Below are 24,139 nucleotides of genomic sequence, written 5' to 3'. Positions count from 1 at the left end.
CAGGTCGCTTATTACGGATACATTATGAATATATCCGTACAGGGATTTACAAAACCAATGGACCAATGCACCCAAAGTGATCCAAGGACGGACGCGTTAAATTTTATATTATATAAAATATGATATGGACGTAGCGTTAACGAACGGTCCGACGTTTTAACGTCAAGTATATGTCACATTAAATCATGCGTCAACGTAACGGCTGTTAGCGACGTTTCAAGGGAATTTAGACTGCATATGGAAAGCGTTTTTATGTCGAATGTCGAAATATCTGAGGGATATTACAAGTTTTTACACAGCAGTAGTTGTTAAGGCGAAGAAATTGATTTTTTTACTAGATTAAATATGAAAAGGAGTTGATGGGATATAGATGTTAAATTAAAATCATTCACTTATTTACTCAAAACTATGAAGTAACATTTATATATAATTGCATATGTATTAATTCTTATAATTTCTATCTTGTTTTGATAAAGGGGTCGCTGATTAGTATTGCTTTAAATAATTTTCTTGACCGTAGCTTTGGACTCAATGAATTTCCAAAATTAAAGTTCGGGCATACCACATACCGCATTACCTTCTTTATGAAGATAGTCCGAGTATCTGAAAAGTTGCAATCAAGGTGAAGGAGTGAACTCTTCTTGAGGATCGAAAGACTTGAATGCTTGTTGATAGCGTTAAATTTCACAATGTTAACAACGGCTCATTTTAAGACAGATTAAAATGTTCAAACACGACTTCCGTTCCCAATTCTAAATCATCCCGACTGGCCTCAAGACTGGATTGATTGTTGTCGATTACTAAGATTCGTATTGTTCAATAAATTGTAATCTTTTTAGAAAATATCTCAAATGTATTATTTAAATTTCAATGCGAACAATAACAGCTGTGATATCGTAAAGTTGGTCGCCCCGTCAACATTTCTAACGTCGCTTATTGGGTCAACGACTTTAGCTTGAAAGGTTTGTAGAAACGCCCGCTTTGAAATAATACACCTTCGGTTTAAACGTACCGCGTTTTATGAACTACAATCGATACAAAGCTACCAATTAGAAGCAATTATGAATTTTAATGACGAACAAAATATAATAGCAATCTCATCTCAATAGTTATTTAAGATCAGATCATTGACACAAACAAAGAAGTCTAATGCTCATAAATATGCGATTTTATTTATATTTCTGTCTAATTCTCTCGGTCGGATTAAATGACATTAGATATAATGCAAACTATGACTAAAGTGTTCGTTGTATAAAAACACTATTCTTTGTACACTTATATAAAACATTTTCACGTATCGTCGAACAAATAATTGAAGGTCATTCGTTTTTAACCTCACATAGATTGAAGTGTTTAATAAAGTGTACGTGGGAAGACTAAGACCATTTATGAAACATTCACAATACATGCATTTGACTATCAAAGGTAACAATACGAGGAAAACTGCTTGATTTAATACATATAATAAGGTATATGAAACGACCTTCAGCCTTTTTTATAAAAATCATTCAGTTAAAAATTCTATCGGACTTTAATCTTAATTGGATTCCACCGCTGGTAACAAATATTTGAGACCGATGGTATGACTTACGCGAAATTAATTTTATGAAGGTGAGATGAACTGGCAGGGACTTAATACACCTGTTGTTATTTAAAACGATCTGGTTCTAAGAATTATTACATTATATTAATGTTATTTATATATATATATATGTGTATATAATCAGTTATTCATAAAGATTGAGCGTTAACTTTACAACCACCTGTATATACCTGTATATGATCGATTCATCAAAGAGAAAAAATTCAAATAAAAATCAAAGTCCTGGCAAGAGTGCATACCTTTTAAGAAAAATCACGAGACTTTTTCTGTTTATCGAATCTTTTAGTGATTTTAAATATAGTGATAAAGGTTTTAAAATGAAAATCAATTATTTATCTTATTATATTAAATTCTAATAGCATCTTTCAATATCATATTTCACAGGAAACAGCTTATTAGCGATATTTTTTTCGTCACTGGGAATAAGGTAGAAAATTATAAGTTTGCGTAAAATACTATTGCAACGTCTAAAAATACGATAATGTTGTGGCCTTCGTAATGGAAAAGGGCTAAATTTGTTTGGAACTGTATTTGTATATATTCACAACATTATTCAACAACAATAAAAATAAGCTTGGTGTCAACAAAAATTCTGTGAAAACGATTAAACCTTAGTATAAATACGAACTGTATGCGTCGTGTTCAGCACAACTTTGCACACACTAGCTACGAAATTTTTAAGGTGACTAATTTAATAACAACTAATCTAGCTTAGTACCTACTATAATATGCGAATATTGACAGATGTATAACTGTTGACGCTTATTATGTATATATATATTAATATCATAGTATAATGAGTAAATATCAAAATTTTTGAACATATTGCATGTTTGTGAACTATTTAACTAAAATTAACGCTTGGAAATTAGTAATATACATAAATCAGAATAAACACAGGCCACAATGTTATGTGGCTTTATATTATATAATATTACTATATATTATATCTGTTTATAGCTTACTAGCGTTTTCACGAGCAAAGCCGTGGGAAGCAATCATAAAACACAACTATACAATGACATAAAATACACTCGCGACACCTGTCCACACGAGCACGGACGATTTTTTTTTTATTAAATATATTTCTTTAAATAGTTGTCAAAACGAGAACCATTTTAAGAAAAATCTTATAATTTTTAATAGACCCGTTGATCAAGTTTCAATTTAAAAATATATATATTAAAAACGAAACAAACCTCGTGGAAAATCACCGAGGAGCCAAATAAGTTAATTTTGTATATAATATCGTCTTGTTGATGATAAACGTGATACATTTTAAGTGGAATTGTGTTCTTATAAATATTAATTCATAACAATTTAACCGTTAAATTGATTGCATGGAATAATTATGAGGTTGCTTTGATATCGTTCAGTTAATAGTATGTTTAGTTAGATACATGTGACATATTAATAATGTATTCAAAACTTAAACATAACAATTAATGCAATATATTAGTAATATTACAAAAAATCTTTACAGTTTTATACTTAAATAGAATAAATATATATTTTTTTTTAATTTCGTTTACCCACAAAACACTACAATAAACGCTTTGAGATTATAAGTGAAACGATTTTCAGAACGAAACAAATAGCGACGAATTTAATATTAAAGTATTAATTAGACAAAAAAATATTGTTAATAATCTCATATTACAGTGTATTATATACATGTAGTTATATATAGTGGTGTTTGTTAGTTATGTTAATGTGATGCGTGGTTGCGCTTCGCCGTGTATGGCCGGCTGACCGGTGCGTTGCGCGTGCGCATCCGTCCGGACGGTCAAGTTCACGGCGCATCATTCAACATCGGATATGGAAGCGCAAGGTGAACTTATTATTACGAAATTATATGATCTGATCGCATTAAGCTATGTACATCTCAATGTCATTGACGGCTCTCAATGATATTATAACGATTCAGATGTATTTTCGACAGAACAAAACTTATCTAAGGATACCTGATGCCATATTGGATTTTCGCGACTACAAATTTAAATAAAACTATCATTTTCAGACACATCGGACGCATTCATTATATTATTTTATATTTTAGCAGACCCGACGTTTCGGTTACTTTAAAACAACCGTGATTATGGGCAGACGCCAAAAGTGTCTGTCAATTAGTCTTCTTGTTTGTCGTCTACATTTATATATATGTACAAATCATAAATACATACATACTTATATATCTTTATTATTGAATATTTTTTTTAGGACATGTACAAAATAAATAAGAATAATCTCCTAGAAGGAATAATCATATAATTTGTATTAATTCGTTAAACGCTATTAAAAGAACAAGACCTTGAACATTATAAATTACTACAAAAGTAAATATCCGGTTTAATACATTGGTTACATTATAATATATAAGACAATAATTGAATAATTTACTCCGAAACAATTAACCCTACATCCGTTTCACGAGATCTGAATACAATTAGCAATCGTATTAATTGTGTAAGAAAAAAAAATTAAACCAACATTTATCGGAGTATTAGATCCAAAACTATTTGTTTTATATTTTAAACAACATAGACGTGTCTTAATTACAGACATAGTCGCGTGTTCGAGTTTGTATGATTTAAAAACTCGTAATATTCGTCCTTGCAAGGCCATAAATCACATGAGTAACGAGAACTCTAATTTCTTTTACGACATTTTAATGTAGCTGAGATATAAATCAAATGTCAACACAAGGATCTAAGTTGTCGCGTCGTTAGATGCCATCTTTAATTAAGAATTCTTAAATAAAAATATCATACGTTTAGAATTCTTAATTGATTATTATTATTTAATACAAAGCTTTGAATCAAGAGTTTAGTTAAAATTTTGTATAATGCATACGTTAAATATTATTAATGAATTCTAACTGGGTAGGTTTGTTATGTATGTATGTATGAATGTTACGATATATCTTACAAACAAAAAAATCAACTCATCAAATATTTTACATATTTATATAGTACACCCATACAGTACATAATACTAAATATTATCATAAACACGGCGATTTCAAATCATAATATTGGAAAAAAAACATCTAAAAAAAATTACGCACAAAATTCTTGATATTTCAATGGAATCTTAATTAACCCAGTTGTGACAAAATGTTTATTGAGTACATAATTAAACTGTCACATAGAACTTCCTGCAGGTGCGAAAATCTTACCTTCAAACGGAGCTATAACAATTTATTTCCGTTTATTAATTCGTTTCAATATATAACTTATAGATTTTATATAATTCCATAAAATATAGAATAGGTCAATTTCGATATCACTATCAAAGAGGACCCTTTACCTACCGGTTAGCCTCTGGGTGATCATCACGTTTAAGAGGTCACTGTACTTTATATCAACATCCATCCTTTAAACCGTGAACTTGACTGCAGCATCCGGCGAGATCTCGCCGCAGGGCATTGTTGAGAACATCAGACACTGACCTTTGATTTTCATTTGTACAACACGGATAGACTTACCATCCATTAGCAAGCGCAATCTCTTGCATCTTGCAAAATATACATTCATATAAAAATATAACGTTACTACAACAAGGTTAGTTTTAAATGTTATATTATTTAGATATAATAAATAGTTTATTACTTAATAATTCTACAGTCGAGATAAATAAGCAGTTTCAACTAAACGCGGGTATAAAAACTTCACTTGCGATACATGTAAGGAAAATACAGTCGGGGCGAGTCAAATAAATAAACAAAATGGTTATAATATACTTTCGTTTTATATCACTGTATATAAAACTAAGAAAACATATGAATTTTATCCCAAAATTAAATATCTAAAAGGCAACCGCTCGGGTTCAAAATTAAACATCTTCTTCTTTACTTTCCATCGAAAATTTTTTAATCTATCCACAAATATTACAGCTTTTTTTTACTAGTTGATATACAGAACTTCAACGAAAAAGAAATTTACAGAAGATTTCTGTAAAATAAAAGGGAGGTGCTTTGAAAAATTGACAAAGTTGAATAAAATCTATCCGTTTTAAGAATAGCAATATTTACCCCAACAAATCATTTCCTCTTCCCCTTAGAGCTCATTTTCTCTAACATTTTATTAGAAATTCTTACATTGTGTGATATAAACTGATAATAATAATCTGAGTTCATAGAGCGCCGGCGGCCATAACCGAGTTCAAGGCGTTTTCATCTGACCGAGTCATCTCTGACACGGTTAGATTCAACCCTGATACCTACTTTAAAAAACCGTGCACACTGTACTGAGCCTGTTTAAGAAATAGATATAATAGAAAACAGATTAAAAATATTAATACGTAACTACTGTTCTCCCTTAAACCTTTTTCATTTTATTTTTATTATTTAGTCTGAATACGTAGTTTTTGATTTGAGATAGACGATACTTGATAACTACGGACCTATCCGACCTCAAATATATACAAATGAGTGGCTATTTTAAAAAAAAAAAATTGTAGATAGCAGCACTGAGATTTCTGTCATAAAAAATTAAAACAAAAAAATCCTTTACGAGTGTACCTTGTTCAAAGAAATGAAAGACTGATATTTTTTACATTTAAAAATATTAGTTTATGACAAATACGAGGCCAGAACACACTACATCTAAAAGAAATTTAGTTTACATATTTAATTGTTCCCAAACACAAAATATTGTAATCAAATGCATTTAAAAAAAAAACTTTTTTTAGAACATTTATCGAATTTGGTGTTTTGTTCTTATTACAAATCTGAATATATTAACAATTTCTATTCACTTTTACATATGAATGTCCTGTATAATATATATGTACTGTAATATAAATATTTCAGTACTGTTCAATGTTATACAGAGTTCGTGTAGCGTCGAAGGAATCTGACCGTGACGATGGCGTCGCGGACAGCTAGTACTGACGCTCAGTATATAAAGAAAACGTGTAACAACTGTTAAAGTAACAAATATCATAACCTAAACTTTAACCAACTATATTTTGACATTTTAGTTAGACGATCAGTTCATTGTATTATATATCCAGCGATATTTGGAAGTCTCTGCAACTTGAAACTTATGTCTACTTCAAAGATTATAGATACAGAAAAAAATAAAAATAATATATTGTATCCATATATAGAATTCTGATAAACAGATCTTAAATAGATGATATATTAATATCATCTCCTTTTACGTCCGTGAACGGTTCAAGGCGGTGTAAGAATGTCATCCAAAAATATATTTTCACTGTTATGTATGATCTTAATGAATATCGTTGATAATTTTCGGTTGTAATCCCTTAGGAAAAAGATCTTTGTTACATAAATTCTTTTAGTAATAATTATATATACCTACGTTTTTGAACCTAGATTTTGTTATGGATGAATTAAGGACGGATGAAGTGCGCGCTGAGCCCAAAATGATTTTATAGAATACATCACAGTACTGTATTAGTCGAACCTAACGAATTTTTAAGTTTTACCGGCATTGAATTGAATCATTTTAGTGAATTCTTTGGCAGCAGCTGACGGTAATATCGTTTTTCTACTATTAACAAATTTATCTTCGCACTGTGTTATTATGAAAACGATGAAAAAAAATTAAGAATGGTGTAAATAAAACATATTTAAATATTAATAGTATTGACGTAGTTAATTTTACACATAGCATTAACTTAAGATGACAAAAAGAACATATTTTCTCCTAATATACGCCCAGCTAGTATGTCGTACGGCGTCTACTCATATGAAACAAGGTTTGTGATTTTCAAATATTGCCAAATGTAAAGTTGTCAAAAAAAATTTTTTTTTAGTATAACCCTAAATTGTCTGTGATTTACAGATGAATCCTTTGAAAAACAAAAACATTAACTAAAATTAAAAGATATATCGATCAAATCATATTTCAGAGCTTATCGAAATAAATGATAAGCAAAATTTAAAGAAACTTGGGGCTATGGAATATCAGTTATTAAGATAAAAATAATAATATCCAAACCTAATTTTCACACCAAAACTGTACTAAAATTAATTAAAATATTCAGTAGTCTTAAGGTCAGAAGTTATTTTTCGTATATAAGTAAGAAAACAGAAACATATTTCGGTAGCGAAATAGTCATTTAAAAATTTAATATTATAGCAATTTTATTAATTAAGTTTTATGAATTTCTATAGTTATAAATACACGACATTTATATTTTATATTCTCTACTTACGAGCCGTGACATTTGATTGGATGCGGTTTATACTGTATTTTTCGATAATAAAATTTGTATAATATTATTAACTGTTATTTAAAACATAACGAAATGTATGAAAAACGTTCGGAATAAAAAAAATAACCTTTACTATTGTAACAAATTCTGGTATTATTATATATTTGATTTTATTCGTTGCCTCTGTCGAATGATTTAGATATTTTATATGAATTACGCGGATTCAAAGTTTTTGTACTTTATTATTGCAAAGGTAAAATAACATACAATATGAGGATAACAAATTATAATGAAATGTTTCTCATATATAGAACATATTAAACAGACTCGTTACAACGTAACGTTTCCTAGATAGCATTCAGAAATCGAGCAATTGCAAAATTTCTTCGAAACATGTTTTTTTTTTATCCTAACAATTTTAAAAACTTACAATATGATCCATCGTTGTTATCTATTGAAATTCTTTTGAAAAAAAAAATAAGCGTAGTAACAAGCGTTGAAATTGAATTACTCGCTCACAATAATAGTAGGTATTCTGTTACAGAGGTCATGCTAACACCTGTAAGAAGTCACGATTACACGGAAACTAGTAGAAATATAAGGCATTATACATACAGCTATGAGATAGATAAGTGCTATTTTAAAATCTAATACGATTACGGCAGTACTTGTCCAAACGATATTCCTTTGAGAATAACACTCCTAAATCCTAGACTGTTTCAGAAAAAGCCACTTCTAACAAATTTGATGTACGTTATATAATAATATGTTATAAATGTTATACTGGTCCTAGGATATAACAATAAACAACTGACCCATTACCAATACATGGTAGTGTTTGTTAACTTAAGGAGCCTCAATACAAGAGTCCATTGGAAGGCTCCGATGATTATTCCCGGAACGGATCCCGTTTTGCCACGCGGTGTAATGTTTCATATCAAAGATGCCCAACAAACCAAACATGACATGTTTAGAAAACTAATTGAATCAGCTAGTTTATATGGGAAACGCTGAAACAATACTTAGAAATGTTAGCACGTTGTCTTTAATAACAAAACGAGTCACCCTCAGTTTTATTGTATTAGCAACTGACACTTGCTTTGGTTACAATTGTCGTATAAATACAATTTTGGCACACCGCTACCCTCTTAGTAATAACCGATGAGTAAGTTTATTCCAAGTTATTTTGATCGCATGCGTGTTCAGTTCGTTTTTATTTCATAATATTGAGTACTGAATGAAATTAAAATTAACAGTCATTTGCAAGATTTCATTATATTTACTAGAAATTCAGGAACCGAATAAAGTTTAAATCATCACCTGAAAGTTTTATACGTCTTTTTTTTTTCTTATAAATTTCACTTTCCATCTCCGAACTGTTAAATGCTAAAACATTTGATATGTCAAAAATTAATTTTATAACGGTATATTTACTACGAATCACCATCGTTACCCTAACTACGAAGCGTTTACTGTTTTTCATATATAAATTTTCACAAACTATAGCAGTAACGTAGGTTATTGAGTAAAAAATTGGCAAAGATCAATATTTCGTCCGAATATACAAACTTGTGGTAAGGATACAGATAACATTAACAAGCGTGAAGAGTTAAATTTTTACTATAACCGTCTTAATCAACTCTTTCAAGAACATATGACATATGAGTCAAAATATTCCGCTAATTTTAGAAGGTTATTATTAAATTATTTCTCTGGCTTATATTCAATAACATTTACTCTGACTCATAAACAAAAAAAAAACTTCATCAAATTTAAGCTAAATATTTGCTTGGATCCAGTAGTCATCGAAGTAACCTAGGTTCAACATAAGTCGTTCATAGCCCTGGTTCTGCGAAAACCGCGTGCATTTTTTCGGCACGCTTTCCGCTGCAATCTCGTGAGAAAACTCGGGAAAGTAGAAAGTGGTGACCCATTGTCATTACAAAGGCCATGTCATTGTTGTAATATTCCCATTGAAACATCTTAGATAATACACAACCTGCCCATATTCGAATTATTCGATAACATATCACACATAGAAATCATAATAAAACTACAATACTATAACCAATAATAAAACTATTATACGAGGAAAATGACTCAAAACTAAATAAACAAAACTAATATTTCGACCGTATCAGAGTAAAACGTGAATAATTAAAATAAATGGGGGGGAAAAAAATTGCAACTTAACAGACGGAATTACAATGGCGCCCAGATGTCGGCTAATATATTAAAAAATACATATATTATTATGTATGCTAATTGAGTCTATTAACGGAAACCGTCTCCGAGAGTTGTTTATATTTTGGACATCATTAAGCTGTGTATCAGACATTAACTAACTCGGTAGCAGCTATCATAACACATTTTCTGTTACCAACTACACATAGATAGCTCTCATTCGATTGTATTAAAGCATATAATTCATATAACCATCGTATTGACGTGTTTATATACTATGTTACAGTATATTGACCCGTGTGTGATATGACGTAGGAACAAAAATCGCACGTCGGATTAAATACTGTGGTTTTTCCGGCATCGCATGGCTCCGGCGCGCGCGGAATGCGGAGATGACCGAAGATCACCGTTTTTGGTATATATTTTTTTTAAACTCATTAGCATCTCACCGCGTCGGCGCCCGCATAATAGATTGATGTAGACGTAACATCTGATTAAGACGCCCCGAAAGATAACAATATTGAATTACATTATACAACTCCGGCAGCCATTTTGATTTAATGATCATGTTTCTTAATTAGTTCTGGGTTCAGGGTCGCGTTCATTATATACGTTCTAGCTGGATTTTTTTTTGGGATTTATACTAAAATATATATCACTTTATAAACTATCTATTTCAATGCGGACACAGTGAAAAAATAGACTCAAAGGGCAAAAACCAAAGCATTCTCTTTCAGATATACATAATGAGATCTAAGACTTTCGCGAGTTTTATTCATTTAAATGAAACTAATATATTTCGGATATGCTAGGCGAATTTTATTATTATGTAGTTTTAAAATAATAAAATTCATGTAACTATGTAAGAAGGAAGTAAGAAGGATTGTGGATTATAGATTTTTGATATATGAAAATTAAAACCTTACTCTATAACTGTGTAATATCGGACTGTTATCATAATCGGGCGTATTTTGACTACCGTCTACCACGTGAGAATAACGAACAGAAACGTAGATCACGTGATAGTTACGAGATTAAAATGTAAACGTGATTTTTGAATTTCAATATAAATTATTTGCTCATTATAGAAAAATAAAAAATATCTGTCATTAGTAATTTGAATACTTAATTAAATACGTCAATATTGAGACATATTTGTTATCTATTTTCTTCGACTGTATCACAAATAATTACACATATAATATTATTTTCAAACAAAAAAAAATATATATTTAAAATATCATTATAACCATTGATATACGCGACAGTTATATTTTCCCTATAAACCTTGCTCAAAATATATGAAAACAAACAATCTAATTAAAACTAAAAATCTCATCCGCTGATCGAAATGTCTATAAAAAAATCTATTTTATTGGAAAATGAGTTTTATTACATGTAAAATATGTCATATTATTACGAACAGGTTATTTGGAGCGGACATCGCAATAGGGAGCTTTCATTTTAGTTAAAACAGTTTTCTAGTACAAGTTCGCTTTCTACGTCAATATAGACGGGAACCGAGCCCGCCTGCATCCGTTGCATAATAACATACAAACAGACAACACAGATTATTATACACAAATAGAATTATATTAAAATCCTTAGCTTTTTATTAAGGTCAGTCACAAAAAAAAAGTTATGTCGAGTCGATGAATTGATTAAATAGTAATAATTTCATGTATACATATACTTTATGTAATTATAGAGACATATATGTATATATGTCTAATATAGAATATAGCCCTAACATTATAGACATATTATATACACTTAACTTACAAATAACTTACACGAAATTCGGTACAAGTCTTTATATTTCCAAAATTCACTTAGTACACATAACACGCTAACATAAAGGTAGAATGTATATTAATAAAAAGAAAAGATAAAAGAAGCAAGTTTGCAAGTCGTAAACCGTCAGCCAGGATCCGCGTACATCCCCACACATTTGTGAGGCCAAAGACTCGGTTAAGTTCTGATGGGACCGTAATAATATACTATTAAGATAAAAAAATCTACTGATGTATATACAGTTAATATTATATATATAAATTATAGAAATATATAAAAAAATATATAAATGTAATAATTAAATAAAAGAAATGCATATTAATTATATTTTTAAATATAAATATTTTTATCATATCTCATTAATTAATAGTTATGTTGGTAGTGCTTTATGGGTATCAAGAACCCAGCGTCTAAGAGGACGTCGCTCGTGCACTATCCTAAATCGCAGTATCCGCAATCTCGACAGTACAACGACCTTGATATCCGTAACCAAATATAGCAAGGGCGCCACGGGGACCTCGATTGATATTAAAATTTGAATTATGGTATACAAATACATTGTAATAGATAAAAAATAACTACCTCCATCATAATATATGATAACATTTTTGTAAGATATCTGCAAAAAAATTCTCATTTAGAAACAATGATCTGTATTTGGTCATAAATTTTAATTAGATTCGTTATAATTTATCATCCATCTAAAAACGCTAAGTGTTCAAATATTTTATTATTTAAATTTGATAGGTATCAATTAATTAGGGAGGAGCGATAACAAAAAAAAAGTCATGAGAAACAAATCTGGCAAGAGCTATGTGAATAAAAAAAAAAATTACCGTGGAGTGATAATTATAATTTCAAAACGTACTTCGAACAACGGACTGATTGATACAGAAGAAGCGCTAAAACAAACGAAACCAGACCAAGGTCCTGAATTACCACATCCAATGAGAATACGTGGGTACGAAATTAAATAAAATGTACTATAACGATAGCTAGGTGCGCCAACAATGACATCTTTAATATCAAACAAAACAAACAACAAGCGAGATTATACACAACAAGAAAAACAAGAAAACATCTAACAAATAAATAGAGAATCCAAAGCATCCGACGGCGCGACGAGTTACTACAAAAAAATAATAATATACGAAATAGCAAAATCCGTTTTAATATTAATTATACAGTAAATGTGAGAAACATCGAGGAAAACTGTCGCCGGAATAACATTATAGTTCAGATAATTAATATACTATTTAAATAAAAACAATAATAATATCTCTGTTTTGATATGAGATGGCGCCAACGAGATGAAGCCTGCATCTCGGGTGGCTCTAAATGTCCTTATTATTGAGTTATTTCGACGTTGACCTTCCGACGAACAGTTTATTATGATTAATACTATTATAGTAGAAATATTCCAACTATATTTAGATAGTTCATGTATTCATTAGTTTTTAATATATTATATACTAGATTTTACACCGGGCTTCGCTTCTATACGGCTAACTTTGATAGAAACATAAAATTTGTTATATTCACATACTATTACTGCATGTGTTGGAAATTTTGACACTATTAATTTAATTTTGCTTGTTTAACATTTTAAATTTAAATGTATCATCATTAATCTAAGTTAAATATATTTATAAACAAACAGTCGTTTAAATATATAATAACATTACATAATTTGTGTTCAGACGCCGGCGACCGGTTAGTGCCTTCTCTGGCGCCTCCAGATGCGATCTTTTACCGAATTCCTTGTAACCGAATTTATTATCGAGGTGTTTTTTTTTTCTGAACGGATTTTATTTTCTGTTAGCAATAATAAAAAATGTGTAAGTTATTTTAATTTTTTTTATTATACGTGTTGAATAAACAATATTAGAATAGGAAAATCCCTACGAAAATTCCAATGTGACAGCCATAAACGGAAAGATTGACTTATGTGATCCGACGACGCATAAACAAGGAATTTAGAACGTTTTTAAAAAAAAAAAGTATTAATGGTATTTATGTTTTCATTAATTTCAATTCAAACAAATTTGGAGCTTAAGAAAAAGTGGCCATCGAAACCTCTTACCGAACAGTTAATGTGAAAATACCCTTACAGTTTGTCGAATAAGGATTGCGTTTTAAAACTTGAAGTTTTATATGAGATACTGAATTAAAACTTCGTAATAAGTATACATTGAAAAAATATATATAACTGAAACAAAAATACACGAGGTAAATAACGAAGTTATGAAATGGACCAATTTAAATTACTCAGAAATGTATTAAATCGAAATTTTAATAATGTAAAAGACGTATATATATACAATTTATACCAAACAAAAAATGATTAAAAGCTCACCTTAATTTATATTTAATAGAAAATATTCCGATTGTCATGTTCAAACCACAGCACGATTTTTTTTCCATGATACGCTAACATAGAACATCCAAGATTGTATTAGAATACAACATTCCAAGAATTTACAATTATATCTATAAATATATGATAAGGTACAAAAAAAGATCCGGGATGCCGCTCCGAATGATTGAACACTTTTATTGGAACAACAAAACTAAGGTGTTATTTAAATCTTACAAAACGCATCCGACGACCTTACAAGGACGAAACGATGTCGATGACTCCTCACAATTCTGGAATCTTATCGAACTTTATAGAATATAAGCGTACACACATAGGTATATTTTAAGTTGTATGAATTATTCATAGTATCATAATAATATATAAATACATCCGCCATACAGTCCCCGTAGATATACACATAGGTTGCATTCGATACATCTGTGTGTGTGTGTGTGTGACAGATTATGTTAGTGTGAGTGTCATGCGCACGCGCCTACGACGGTGTATTTACGAGCGCGCCCCTACCACCGCCGGCACTCATGCGCCGCACGACAAACGGAACACACGCTACCACCATCTAGAGCAACCGACCAACCCTGCGACCCTGTGACAGACAGACATACAATCCATTCGACAAGTATGTGCCGGTGTTAACGCATGTGATACAGTGAAGTGACAATATTATGTGCTGAGGATTTGAACTCAATTCGTAGAAAAGTGTCAGAAGCAGCCTCAACCGTTGATAACAAATGTAAGATTGTGTTCATATTTAAAATTTTCATATATATTTATATATATAATATTAATAGTGACCTAAATAATATGTAATATAACGTGTGACTGACAAAATAAACTTAGCGAGACTCAATGACAATACAGAGAAACATCTGTGAGAAAATGTAAACAAAAGCTGAATTGTTAGTTACGTAGCTCGTAAAATATTCTGTGTATAATTATTAATAACAAGCGTCCTATGATACAAACTCGGCAACAAAAAGTATTCGCTATACACGGTCCAATTACAATACGAGGATAAAAACCGATTCATATATAATAATCATATAAACTAATTTCATTAACTCGATTATTAAGTGACGTGACGAAAACACATCGCCGGTGAATAAAAAAAAAATAAATGTCACATAAGATTGGTTTGTGATGAACCGAGATTATATTATAATGAAATCTATCAAGATATTACGAATATGTTAAGTTTAAAATTAACTCGGAACCTCATATCGAAATACCGGTAGACGGTCGCGGTGCGAATTTTAAAATTAACATAGCGTAGATAACAGAACTAAATAATATTTAATATGGCCACAACATCATCGTAACGGGATATGAATGGCGACGCTTTTAAATTATCGAATATATATGTATCACAAATAGATTATAACATATTTTTTCAAGCAACATATTTTTTTCAGTATGAAAATTAAAAATAAAATTTGTATAGTATTTACTCGATGTTGAATAGTTTCAGTTTCAAAATTATCTATATACTAAATAAACGGACAGTGGCGCTAAGGACAATGCGTAAGTAATCGTGAAGTAATGATTGATATGCAATCACAATTTGCTATATGAAAGCTGTATTAACGAAAGCGTACCTCGCTGCAATGATATAACCATTAACAATCACATACCGTTGAAAACCTGTTACACATTAATGAATTAGTCAAGGTGCAGAGGAAGTTGCGTTCAGGTATGAGCATTTAAAGTTGGTTGTGAACAAGCTGTTAGATGAAAACAATTATTAAGGCGGATGTAAGCAACAGAACGAGATCTGTCCGTTTATCCCCGAACAAAACATGTTAATAGCATGTGATACAATAGATGTAAACTCAACGATCAAGAAAAACTAACGCCTTATAGAGGTTTGGGAACACGATCTTTATAATCATAGGCACGATATAGGAAAGATAAAACTGTAATTCGAAACGAATTGAAACTATTAAATATCAAAGGCTACACGAGGAAATATTTAATTCTACATACATAAAAGATGAATTAAAAGGAAATTCAATGTCACAAATTGAAACGAAGGCAACCATCAAATACCATTAGTACAAAAAACCAGTTATATTGCATACCACACCGAGCTAAGCAAAGGCTGGCATTAAGAAAACTACATGGGTGAATTATAAGAATGCAGCATTCCCAGTTAGAGGGAGCGAGTAACACCTGCTATACACTACACAACCTTTGAATGACTTCGCCATAGTCTAGACGGGCTTCGATACTATGATTCAAATGTAATTCCAATACAAGCGTCACATGAGAGGAATGTCGTTAAAAATATTAAAATTCCTTGAATATTACATTATTATTATTATAATAAATTTTTCTATTAAATACGATCACGTCATCGTTTAGTTATTGAGCACTCAGCTAACCGAGCAATGTTTACCGAGCTCTTGCGAATTATCGAAAAACATTCTTTAATAGTCATGGTAGTACAGATCGATGATTACGTCATACGATGAATAAAAACCAGATCCGGCTCGTGTGTCGTGATGTCCACCGCGTCAAAACTGAACTACACAAAAATAAAATGGCAACAAAACAATTCACATAGATTACTTTACTATGAATAAAACAATGGTGTGTTCCCAGCGGTTGCGATTTCACGTCGTTAGCCTATGATGTTATTTGTCGCGAGAAATCTTATGAACAAAAAAAAAATAAAATTACGCGTCACCTTGATAATAATTAGCGATCAAGATAGTGCAGCTGGAATTATTATTATATTTTTTTGTGGAAATTACAAAATCGACATTATAAATATGCAACTTTCCTCGTGCCGGTGGCGAAGGACTCGGGCGCAATCTTAGGCCCACCGCCACGCTCCGAAAACCACCAAAAGGTAGCGGCAGAACGGCGGAAAAATTTTGAAACAAATTGCACAAGATGCTCATATTTTTTAAACAATATAAAATTAATTGCCATATCTGATCAGAAACTGATAATTACTGTTTACTTCAGACCTCATACCGATCAAATCTCGATAGCAAAGAGTACTTACGTATTGATATTTCTTTGTTACACTGGATAACTCTTACCTGGAACAATAAAAAGAGCTTTAATAAAATTATGTAACAATAATTTATCGTTTTAATATCAACAACATAACTATACATTAGTGGGATTTAAGTGCTATTTTGAATTATGTGAAAAATAAGGAAATTATTTCGTAATCGCAATCACCGGAAGAGGCCTGAGAAGCAAATAACTTTGTGTTACATAGAAGATTATACAAAGTGTCGTATAAGACCATACAGAATTACGAAACTAAGATCAAGAAAGTCGGAAACAAACAAAAGAAATGAAAGTCAACAACAAATCAGTATGCGTACCTAGCGTACGAGAGCCGTCTCGAAAAAAATAATTTTACAAATCTTTATGACATCTTAAAATAAGAGGAAGTCCAAATAAAGAATATTTTGTAAACTGCTCCACTTATTTATCATAATTCTAGTGGTTTGAATTACACACGACGAGAATAGAAATCAGTTCAGGAAATCTTTGTCAGACCTATTTAGGATATACGTAAAAAAAAATCCACATGCGAGTGTGGTATGTGACTTCTTACACAATAATGACAACCTTGTATATTACAAAGACGTATAATAAATCATAAATCGGACAGCATTGAACGTATAGCTGCGCGGGCGCACTACGAAATATTGATGGCGGCGCGTGCGCACTCACTGACACTGTCGCGATCCGTTTGTCACGAAACAAAAATCACAATCTATGTGTTGAACTTAACGACTTCTATTCAAAAAGATGCAATACAAAAAAATACATAAAACGTACAAACTATTAGTAGATTCTTAAATTAAAATGAACATTTACTATGACCAAAATTTCCAAGCCACATAACTCCTATTATACTGAACCTTGAGACACTAAAAATCTTAAAAGATAGCTTTACTATTTAGATAATATTGGATGACATAAGGTAAACATCAGAAGGCGCATTCCAAAGTGGCTGTCAATAGAACCTTGCCTTGACCGAACAATGTGACTGTGAAATGTATTATAAATGAACCGATGACATTATACAATATATCATTATTAAACAGAAAAGATCGATGAAGAGATAGCATTAAGACAATAATCGAAACATTGAGAGTATTAATACTGCAATTGAGAAAATTCATTAAACAATTGCTTATTTTGAAACGAAATCAATGGACAAACACGATCAAAACAAAAGATCTAGTATGCAATCATTCATCCGAGCGATTAGACAGATACGATAACAGCCAATGAATTTTGACCATTGATGCAAATGTAATAAGATTGAGAATCATAAAAGATCGCTCAAATCATAGGCTAAAGATATTCAGCAATTGGACAGGCCGGCACGCGCTATGTAAAACGCATCATTGAATTTGCCAATCCAAAGCAATGTTATCGTAAAACGAATTTGAAGTCAACTATAACATCTCAAACTGTTGTTCCCTTTCAATGTGTATAAATCGATATTTTATTTCCTTAATTTTTTACGACTAACGAGTAAAAGCAGTTATTTCGTAATATTGTCGTATGACAATTTCAATTCGACCCGATTCCTACATCGGTTCATTGTAGTTACGACATCAGACAACCTTACATTTTGACGCGTGCCCTAACAGGTTAAGATTGTATCAAATTAATGATTTCGGTTTCAATTATATCTTGAGGCCAATGAAATTATAAATTACAAGTTAGAACGAAACGTTTCAAACATAAAACTAAATGGATCAAGAATTTTAAAAACGCGACTTAATTATATTTTTAATAATATATCACCTAGCAGATATAAATTAAAACATTCATATATAACAATTTAACACACATATTATACAAAGAGCTGTGAGTAATGTGGTTTTATTTGTTCCGTAAACTCAAGGAGACCAATATTATACTATTACAAAGTAGTTGCAACTATACCGCCGAAGGCTAGGCATAATTACGTAAATAGCAACTTCAAAGAGACTATCGAACATAGATTAGTTGTCAGACAGCTAGATCCTGTTCGAAACTTTACAGAAAACTAAACGGTTGAACGTTATATATTAATAAATGCAAGTCTTATTTTAAATGTAGCTCAGCTGGTGAAACTGCAATCAGAATATCCTGACAGTCGACAAACAAAGGCCAGTGGAAAGTTAGCAGAGTGACGAGCACTGAATACAAATTGTCAACAATGAATCAGTTAATAATACAATTGGCAGGAAAAAAATAGCCGGCGGATTTCATTCAGCTAAACATAACGTTAGAACTTGGAATGTTACAAAAATCTAATAGTTCAATTTTATTGGCATTTGCGCAAGGTTAGATTTAAGAATTTATAAACTTTCAGTATAACTTAAATTTTAATGCTCATTAATAAGGAAAGGTTTGAACTTTGAATAGGAAGAGTTGCCAAGTTTTTCGAGGTGAGCCGGTGATACGAGCATTCAAAACGATTCCCCTAAATGTCAAACTTTATGTTGAACTTCACGAGTCTAAGATCACGAGTATAACGAAGATGAGCTAACGCAAATTCCGTTTGTCAGTATAGGAATTAACAACTCTAATAAACGCCACGTACATAAATAGAATAATTCCATATTACTCAAGTATCTAGAATATAAAATTTTAAATAATAGATAACAGATGAAAACAATTCATAAATTTGTCGTAGGTCACGGCCATCGCATCCCTCTAGGACAATAAAAGCGACATTGGATTTAATAAATGAAAAAATCAGAATAATGTTTTTTTGCAAGTCATGTTATATTCTTGGTTGTGTGAAACGCATACGTGTTCTCTGCACATTTATTGACTAGGTCACGTTTCACCTTTATAATAGTTACAACGCTCGTTAACTGTAAGAGGTGTTACTTTTACTTTATAAAAGAAAAACACGCTGGTTTTGATATCAGGCCTAGAAACAAAAGGTTGAAATCTGAACATGTAAATAATTTAGCCTCAAATTAAAACATGACAGTCGATTTTGTCGCAGACCTCGCGGCCTTCCTGCTTCGTGGTCATTACTTCTTAATTTCCAAATTAAACGGTTGGTTCTCAATGCCACCTAGATCGAAGGTGGTCGCTTAAGACGAATTTATAAAAGGCGGGTGGCAGCACGCGGCACGCCAGTTCTTAAAACACTGTCAGAACGTTATATATCGCGTCCTTTCACTTCGCTCACGAGAGACAATTAAACCTATCTAAGTAACAAAATCTATATCTGAGATGAGTTCATTATCTGTGTATTTGTTGATTTATATGTTGTGCGAATAATATAATTAAAGAGACGTTTGTAAACTTTCAGATGGTGAGAGGGGCGACGTCAGTGCTGACCATAGCGCTGGCATGGGCGTGCGTGGTTCGTTCTAGCGTCCTTGTGCCCACCTACGTGTTGCCGCCTGACTCGTTCGTTCGTGACCAACGATCTCTCGACACACGATCTGACAGCGACACCTCCGAATCACAGCGTATGATAAAACGGCTGATCGGAGGGCATATGAAAATCAAAGCTGAAAAAGATCATGGCAACCCTAAAAACTCGATTAAACTGGACTCAAAGAGTGAAAGTTCTAAATTCGCTGGAGTAATCTTGCCGGACCTTTCAGGCGGCACCGTGGGTTGGAACCAAGGTATCTGGGATGACGGCATGCTCATGTCCAGCGCGGGAGCGGGGAAGGATACGGGAAAAATGAAAGAGGATGATGAGGACAAAAAAACCTTATCAGACCAAGTGGCTGAAGGAAAATACGGATTAATACAAAATGAAATATTCTCCAAGGCACCGAAACGTCCTGGTATATTAAGCTATGAGCCCAATTCCGAAACAAGAACTAAAGATAATGTGCAAAGTCTTGGCGGCCTTAAAAAGGAAGAGATATGGCTCGCTGAGGACCACCTCCTGGTTTTAAAAGGAGGCTCATTCCCAGAACGTTCCCAGGAACCAGAAAATAACCCGTGGCCACCAATAGACAACTATGAGGCGCCCAGGAGGCAAGTAAAGCTACCACAGAAACCAAAAGTACCACCGCCCTTTCCGGTTCGACTCTCCGACGACGGACCGCTCGTCTTTCTCACACCTAACGGCAGTATCCCTGCGCCCATTTACCCACCCTTCCCTACAGGAGAAGGCGAAGGCCCTCTACCTCCTTCGTCATTCCTTATTCCAGACGGTGCGCCCTACCCGGAAAGTGATTATCAAAAAAACACTTCTGCCGGGCCCTCTTCGTTGCCAAGTCCTCCGTTCCCATTCCTATCCGGGAATGCGAGCGAAGGAGCATTTCCCTACCCTCCATCCATAAACGGCTCTTTTCCAGAAGGCTTTCCTCCGGGCGCAGCATTTCTACCACCACCCAGCAACCAAACCGACCTATACGACGAAGACGACCCTTCGATATATTATCCGCCGCCATACAATTTTTCCTATCACGCTGATTACAAAAGCAATGTACCAGCTGGACCTCTGGTACCTGGGATAATTTTACCACCTCCGCCAGATTTCTTTGCGCCTCTTGAGGAAAAAACAACAACGGAGACGGACAAACCTTCAAGGCCATCTCCAACCCCGACGTACTCAAGAGCAAAGACTACTACTAAACAAATAGTAAATAGAGGCAAACATAAAACAAGACCAACAACAACTGAAAGTGCACAAACGAGTGAGCTTCCTACAACGACGTCAATGCCAACAGTTGAAGTTGTAACTTCCCCGAAATACAGAAAAGTCCAACGCTTGCCACTACCTCCAAGGCAATCTTTCAGATCGCAAAATCTTCCAAAGGAACCAGTCACTAAACCCAAGACTGATAAGCCAGTTTACAAAACAAGAACAAAATTGACATCAAAACCCCTTTCTGTGTCAGTAATTTATGATTACCCACAACAGGCTTACGATAATAATCCTCCCACAACTACGGAGAAGCCTTACATCTATTACGAAGTGCCACAAAAAACAAAAGAAGTCGCCAATGACATAACGTCAACAGCCGTACCATTACGAGCATATTATTCAAACCATCAAAACGACGAGGTCCCAACGACAAAGTTGCAACCAGTGTACAATCGGAAACCGAATGAAGATGCTATCGCTTCGTTTTACTTCTTTGACGAACAAACTAAAAGTTCACCCAGACCTGATAACTTTTATGATGGTAGAAATTACTACAAAACTGTACCCAGTCAAACTCCATACAATCCTCAACAAAATAGCAACTCTCAAACCGGATACAGACCCACAGTCGATGTTGAATACGGATCTATCGACCAGGAAGCCCTATTTTTATGGCCGCAGAAACAAGGACCGAAAACATTAACACAAGAATACTTCAGCATACAAAAACCAAGACAACAGGTTTATGTGCAACAGATTAAACAGAGACCTGATCCATTCTATCAACAAATAGCAGATATACAACAAACTATTGAGTTATATACAACTAAGAGACCGAAATCGCATAGAACACACACCAGCAAACCTCAACACACGAACCCCAGGCCGGTGTATCAATTTAGTTTTGAAACAAACCCTCGACCTGAGAAACTGACCTTCAGAGCACCTAAACTTGACCCCGAACCATTCAGACCGATGGTTAGTTACAGTAAACCATTCAATTTACAAAACGAGTTCAATGCCATCACACCGTCTGCCTCTCCTGTTTACCATCAGCAATATCTAGTGGAAAATGTTCAAGTTACAACCGAATCTCCCACTTCATCGAGATATTACCCTAAAACCAAGACAAGGGACGATGATTACGAAGATACTGTATATCAAAAGGACACAGTTCCACAGAACAACATAAACCAGATCCCAGTAAGAACGGGAAAACCTACGATATCAATAAATAAACATCCGAGCACAACACCAAATCCAATTAGTAATGGCTATTACACTAAACAGGATGAGAAGTATTTTGACGACATCACAAAAAATTCATTTGATGTCTTTGGTCAAAAACTGGAAGACACGCAAGACGTGAATGGAGTAGCCGTCACAGAACCGATTGGCACCGTGAAGACGCCGATCGATAACAACATAAACCAACAATACTACGAAGTTATTAACGCGAATCCAAACGCACCGACTCTGAGCAAGGACACTATCGTCAACGACCGATTTCCGAGACCTACGGTCAATCCTTACAGTGTACCGATTGACCATCGACCACACAACGAAGAACTGATCGAGCAACCGAAACCGATTTCTCTATACGGTGACACGTTGGTCAACGAGAAACTTCCACGACCCATGATAAATCCAGACAGCGAGTTCATACCAATACCGGATCCTAATTACAGGAAACCCCAGCAGTATAGACAACAGAGCCAGGTTCAGAGACCTCAGTATACTGGTGAACAGTATGACCTGAACGGTCCTTCGTTAGCTGGAGATACCGCCGTGAATTACAAGCGGCCCCTACCACCAGTCAATCCGGACTCGGAGTGGATAGGACCAGTGAATTCTGGCGAAGGTCGCCCCGGATCATACGTATCGTATCGTCTGCCAGGCGACGGCGCCCACGTTTACTTCCTAACACCCCAGACGGCACAAAGATACAGAAAACCGGGTTACGGTCGTTGAAGCCAAAGCTCTAGTCTCAAAGTTTGCGACTACCATCGCGTACAAACGAATGTGATGTTAAAGTGTCCTAAGTAGTATTACAAAGACTAGCGGTCTGCCAGCGTTGCCATAGTAATGAACGCGTGTTACAGTGAGTGACTGTTTAACGAACGCTATTAAACATAAACATTATTTATTAAATTATATCATAAGTGAGCATGGTGCAAGATTAGTTTTTAAGTAATTTATTCATGTGTGTCAGTATTGGAAAAAAAATATTATGTGATAGTAGTGCGGGCATGACTGAATGTATTGCTGGCATGTCACTGTTGATGGTTGACAACGAATGACTATTGTGATTATTGTATGCGTTTTACAAAAAAACCATTTGATTTATAAATAAAATATTTAAAACATAGCATGCATCCTTTCATTGAAGACATTGTAC

The 24,139-nt window shown here is 33.1% G+C and overlaps 2 protein-coding genes and 1 long non-coding RNA gene across 3 annotated transcripts in view; 1 reads left to right on the top strand and 2 right to left on the bottom strand.

Moving 5' to 3' along the window:
* The window catches only part of LOC116774525 (N-alpha-acetyltransferase 15, NatA auxiliary subunit), a 58,876-nt gene that overhangs the window by 27,741 nt on the left and 6,996 nt on the right, over window positions 1-24,139 (bottom strand). The window lies entirely within an intron of this gene.
* Window positions 11,773-14,577, bottom strand: LOC133319661 (uncharacterized). Its single transcript, XR_009753209.1, has 2 exons — window positions 14,124-14,577; window positions 11,773-13,976 (listed from the first exon to the last, which is right to left on the bottom strand). It is a non-coding gene; the product is annotated as an uncharacterized LOC133319661 (long non-coding RNA).
* On the top strand, window positions 14,656-24,109 carry LOC116774330 (uncharacterized). The gene is made up of 2 exons (XM_032667033.2): window positions 14,656-14,877; window positions 20,440-24,109. Exon 2 carries the CDS (start codon window positions 20,440-20,442, stop codon window positions 23,710-23,712), a length of 3,273 nt encoding a protein of 1,090 aa, XP_032522924.2. The 5' UTR covers window positions 14,656-14,877; the 3' UTR covers window positions 23,713-24,109.

Source organism: Danaus plexippus, chromosome 26 (assembly GCF_018135715.1).
Source record: "Danaus plexippus chromosome 26, MEX_DaPlex, whole genome shotgun sequence".
In the NCBI taxonomy this organism is placed as follows: Eukaryota; Metazoa; Arthropoda; class Insecta; order Lepidoptera; family Nymphalidae; genus Danaus; species Danaus plexippus.
This window is presented reverse-complemented; position numbering and strand designations above follow the sequence as displayed.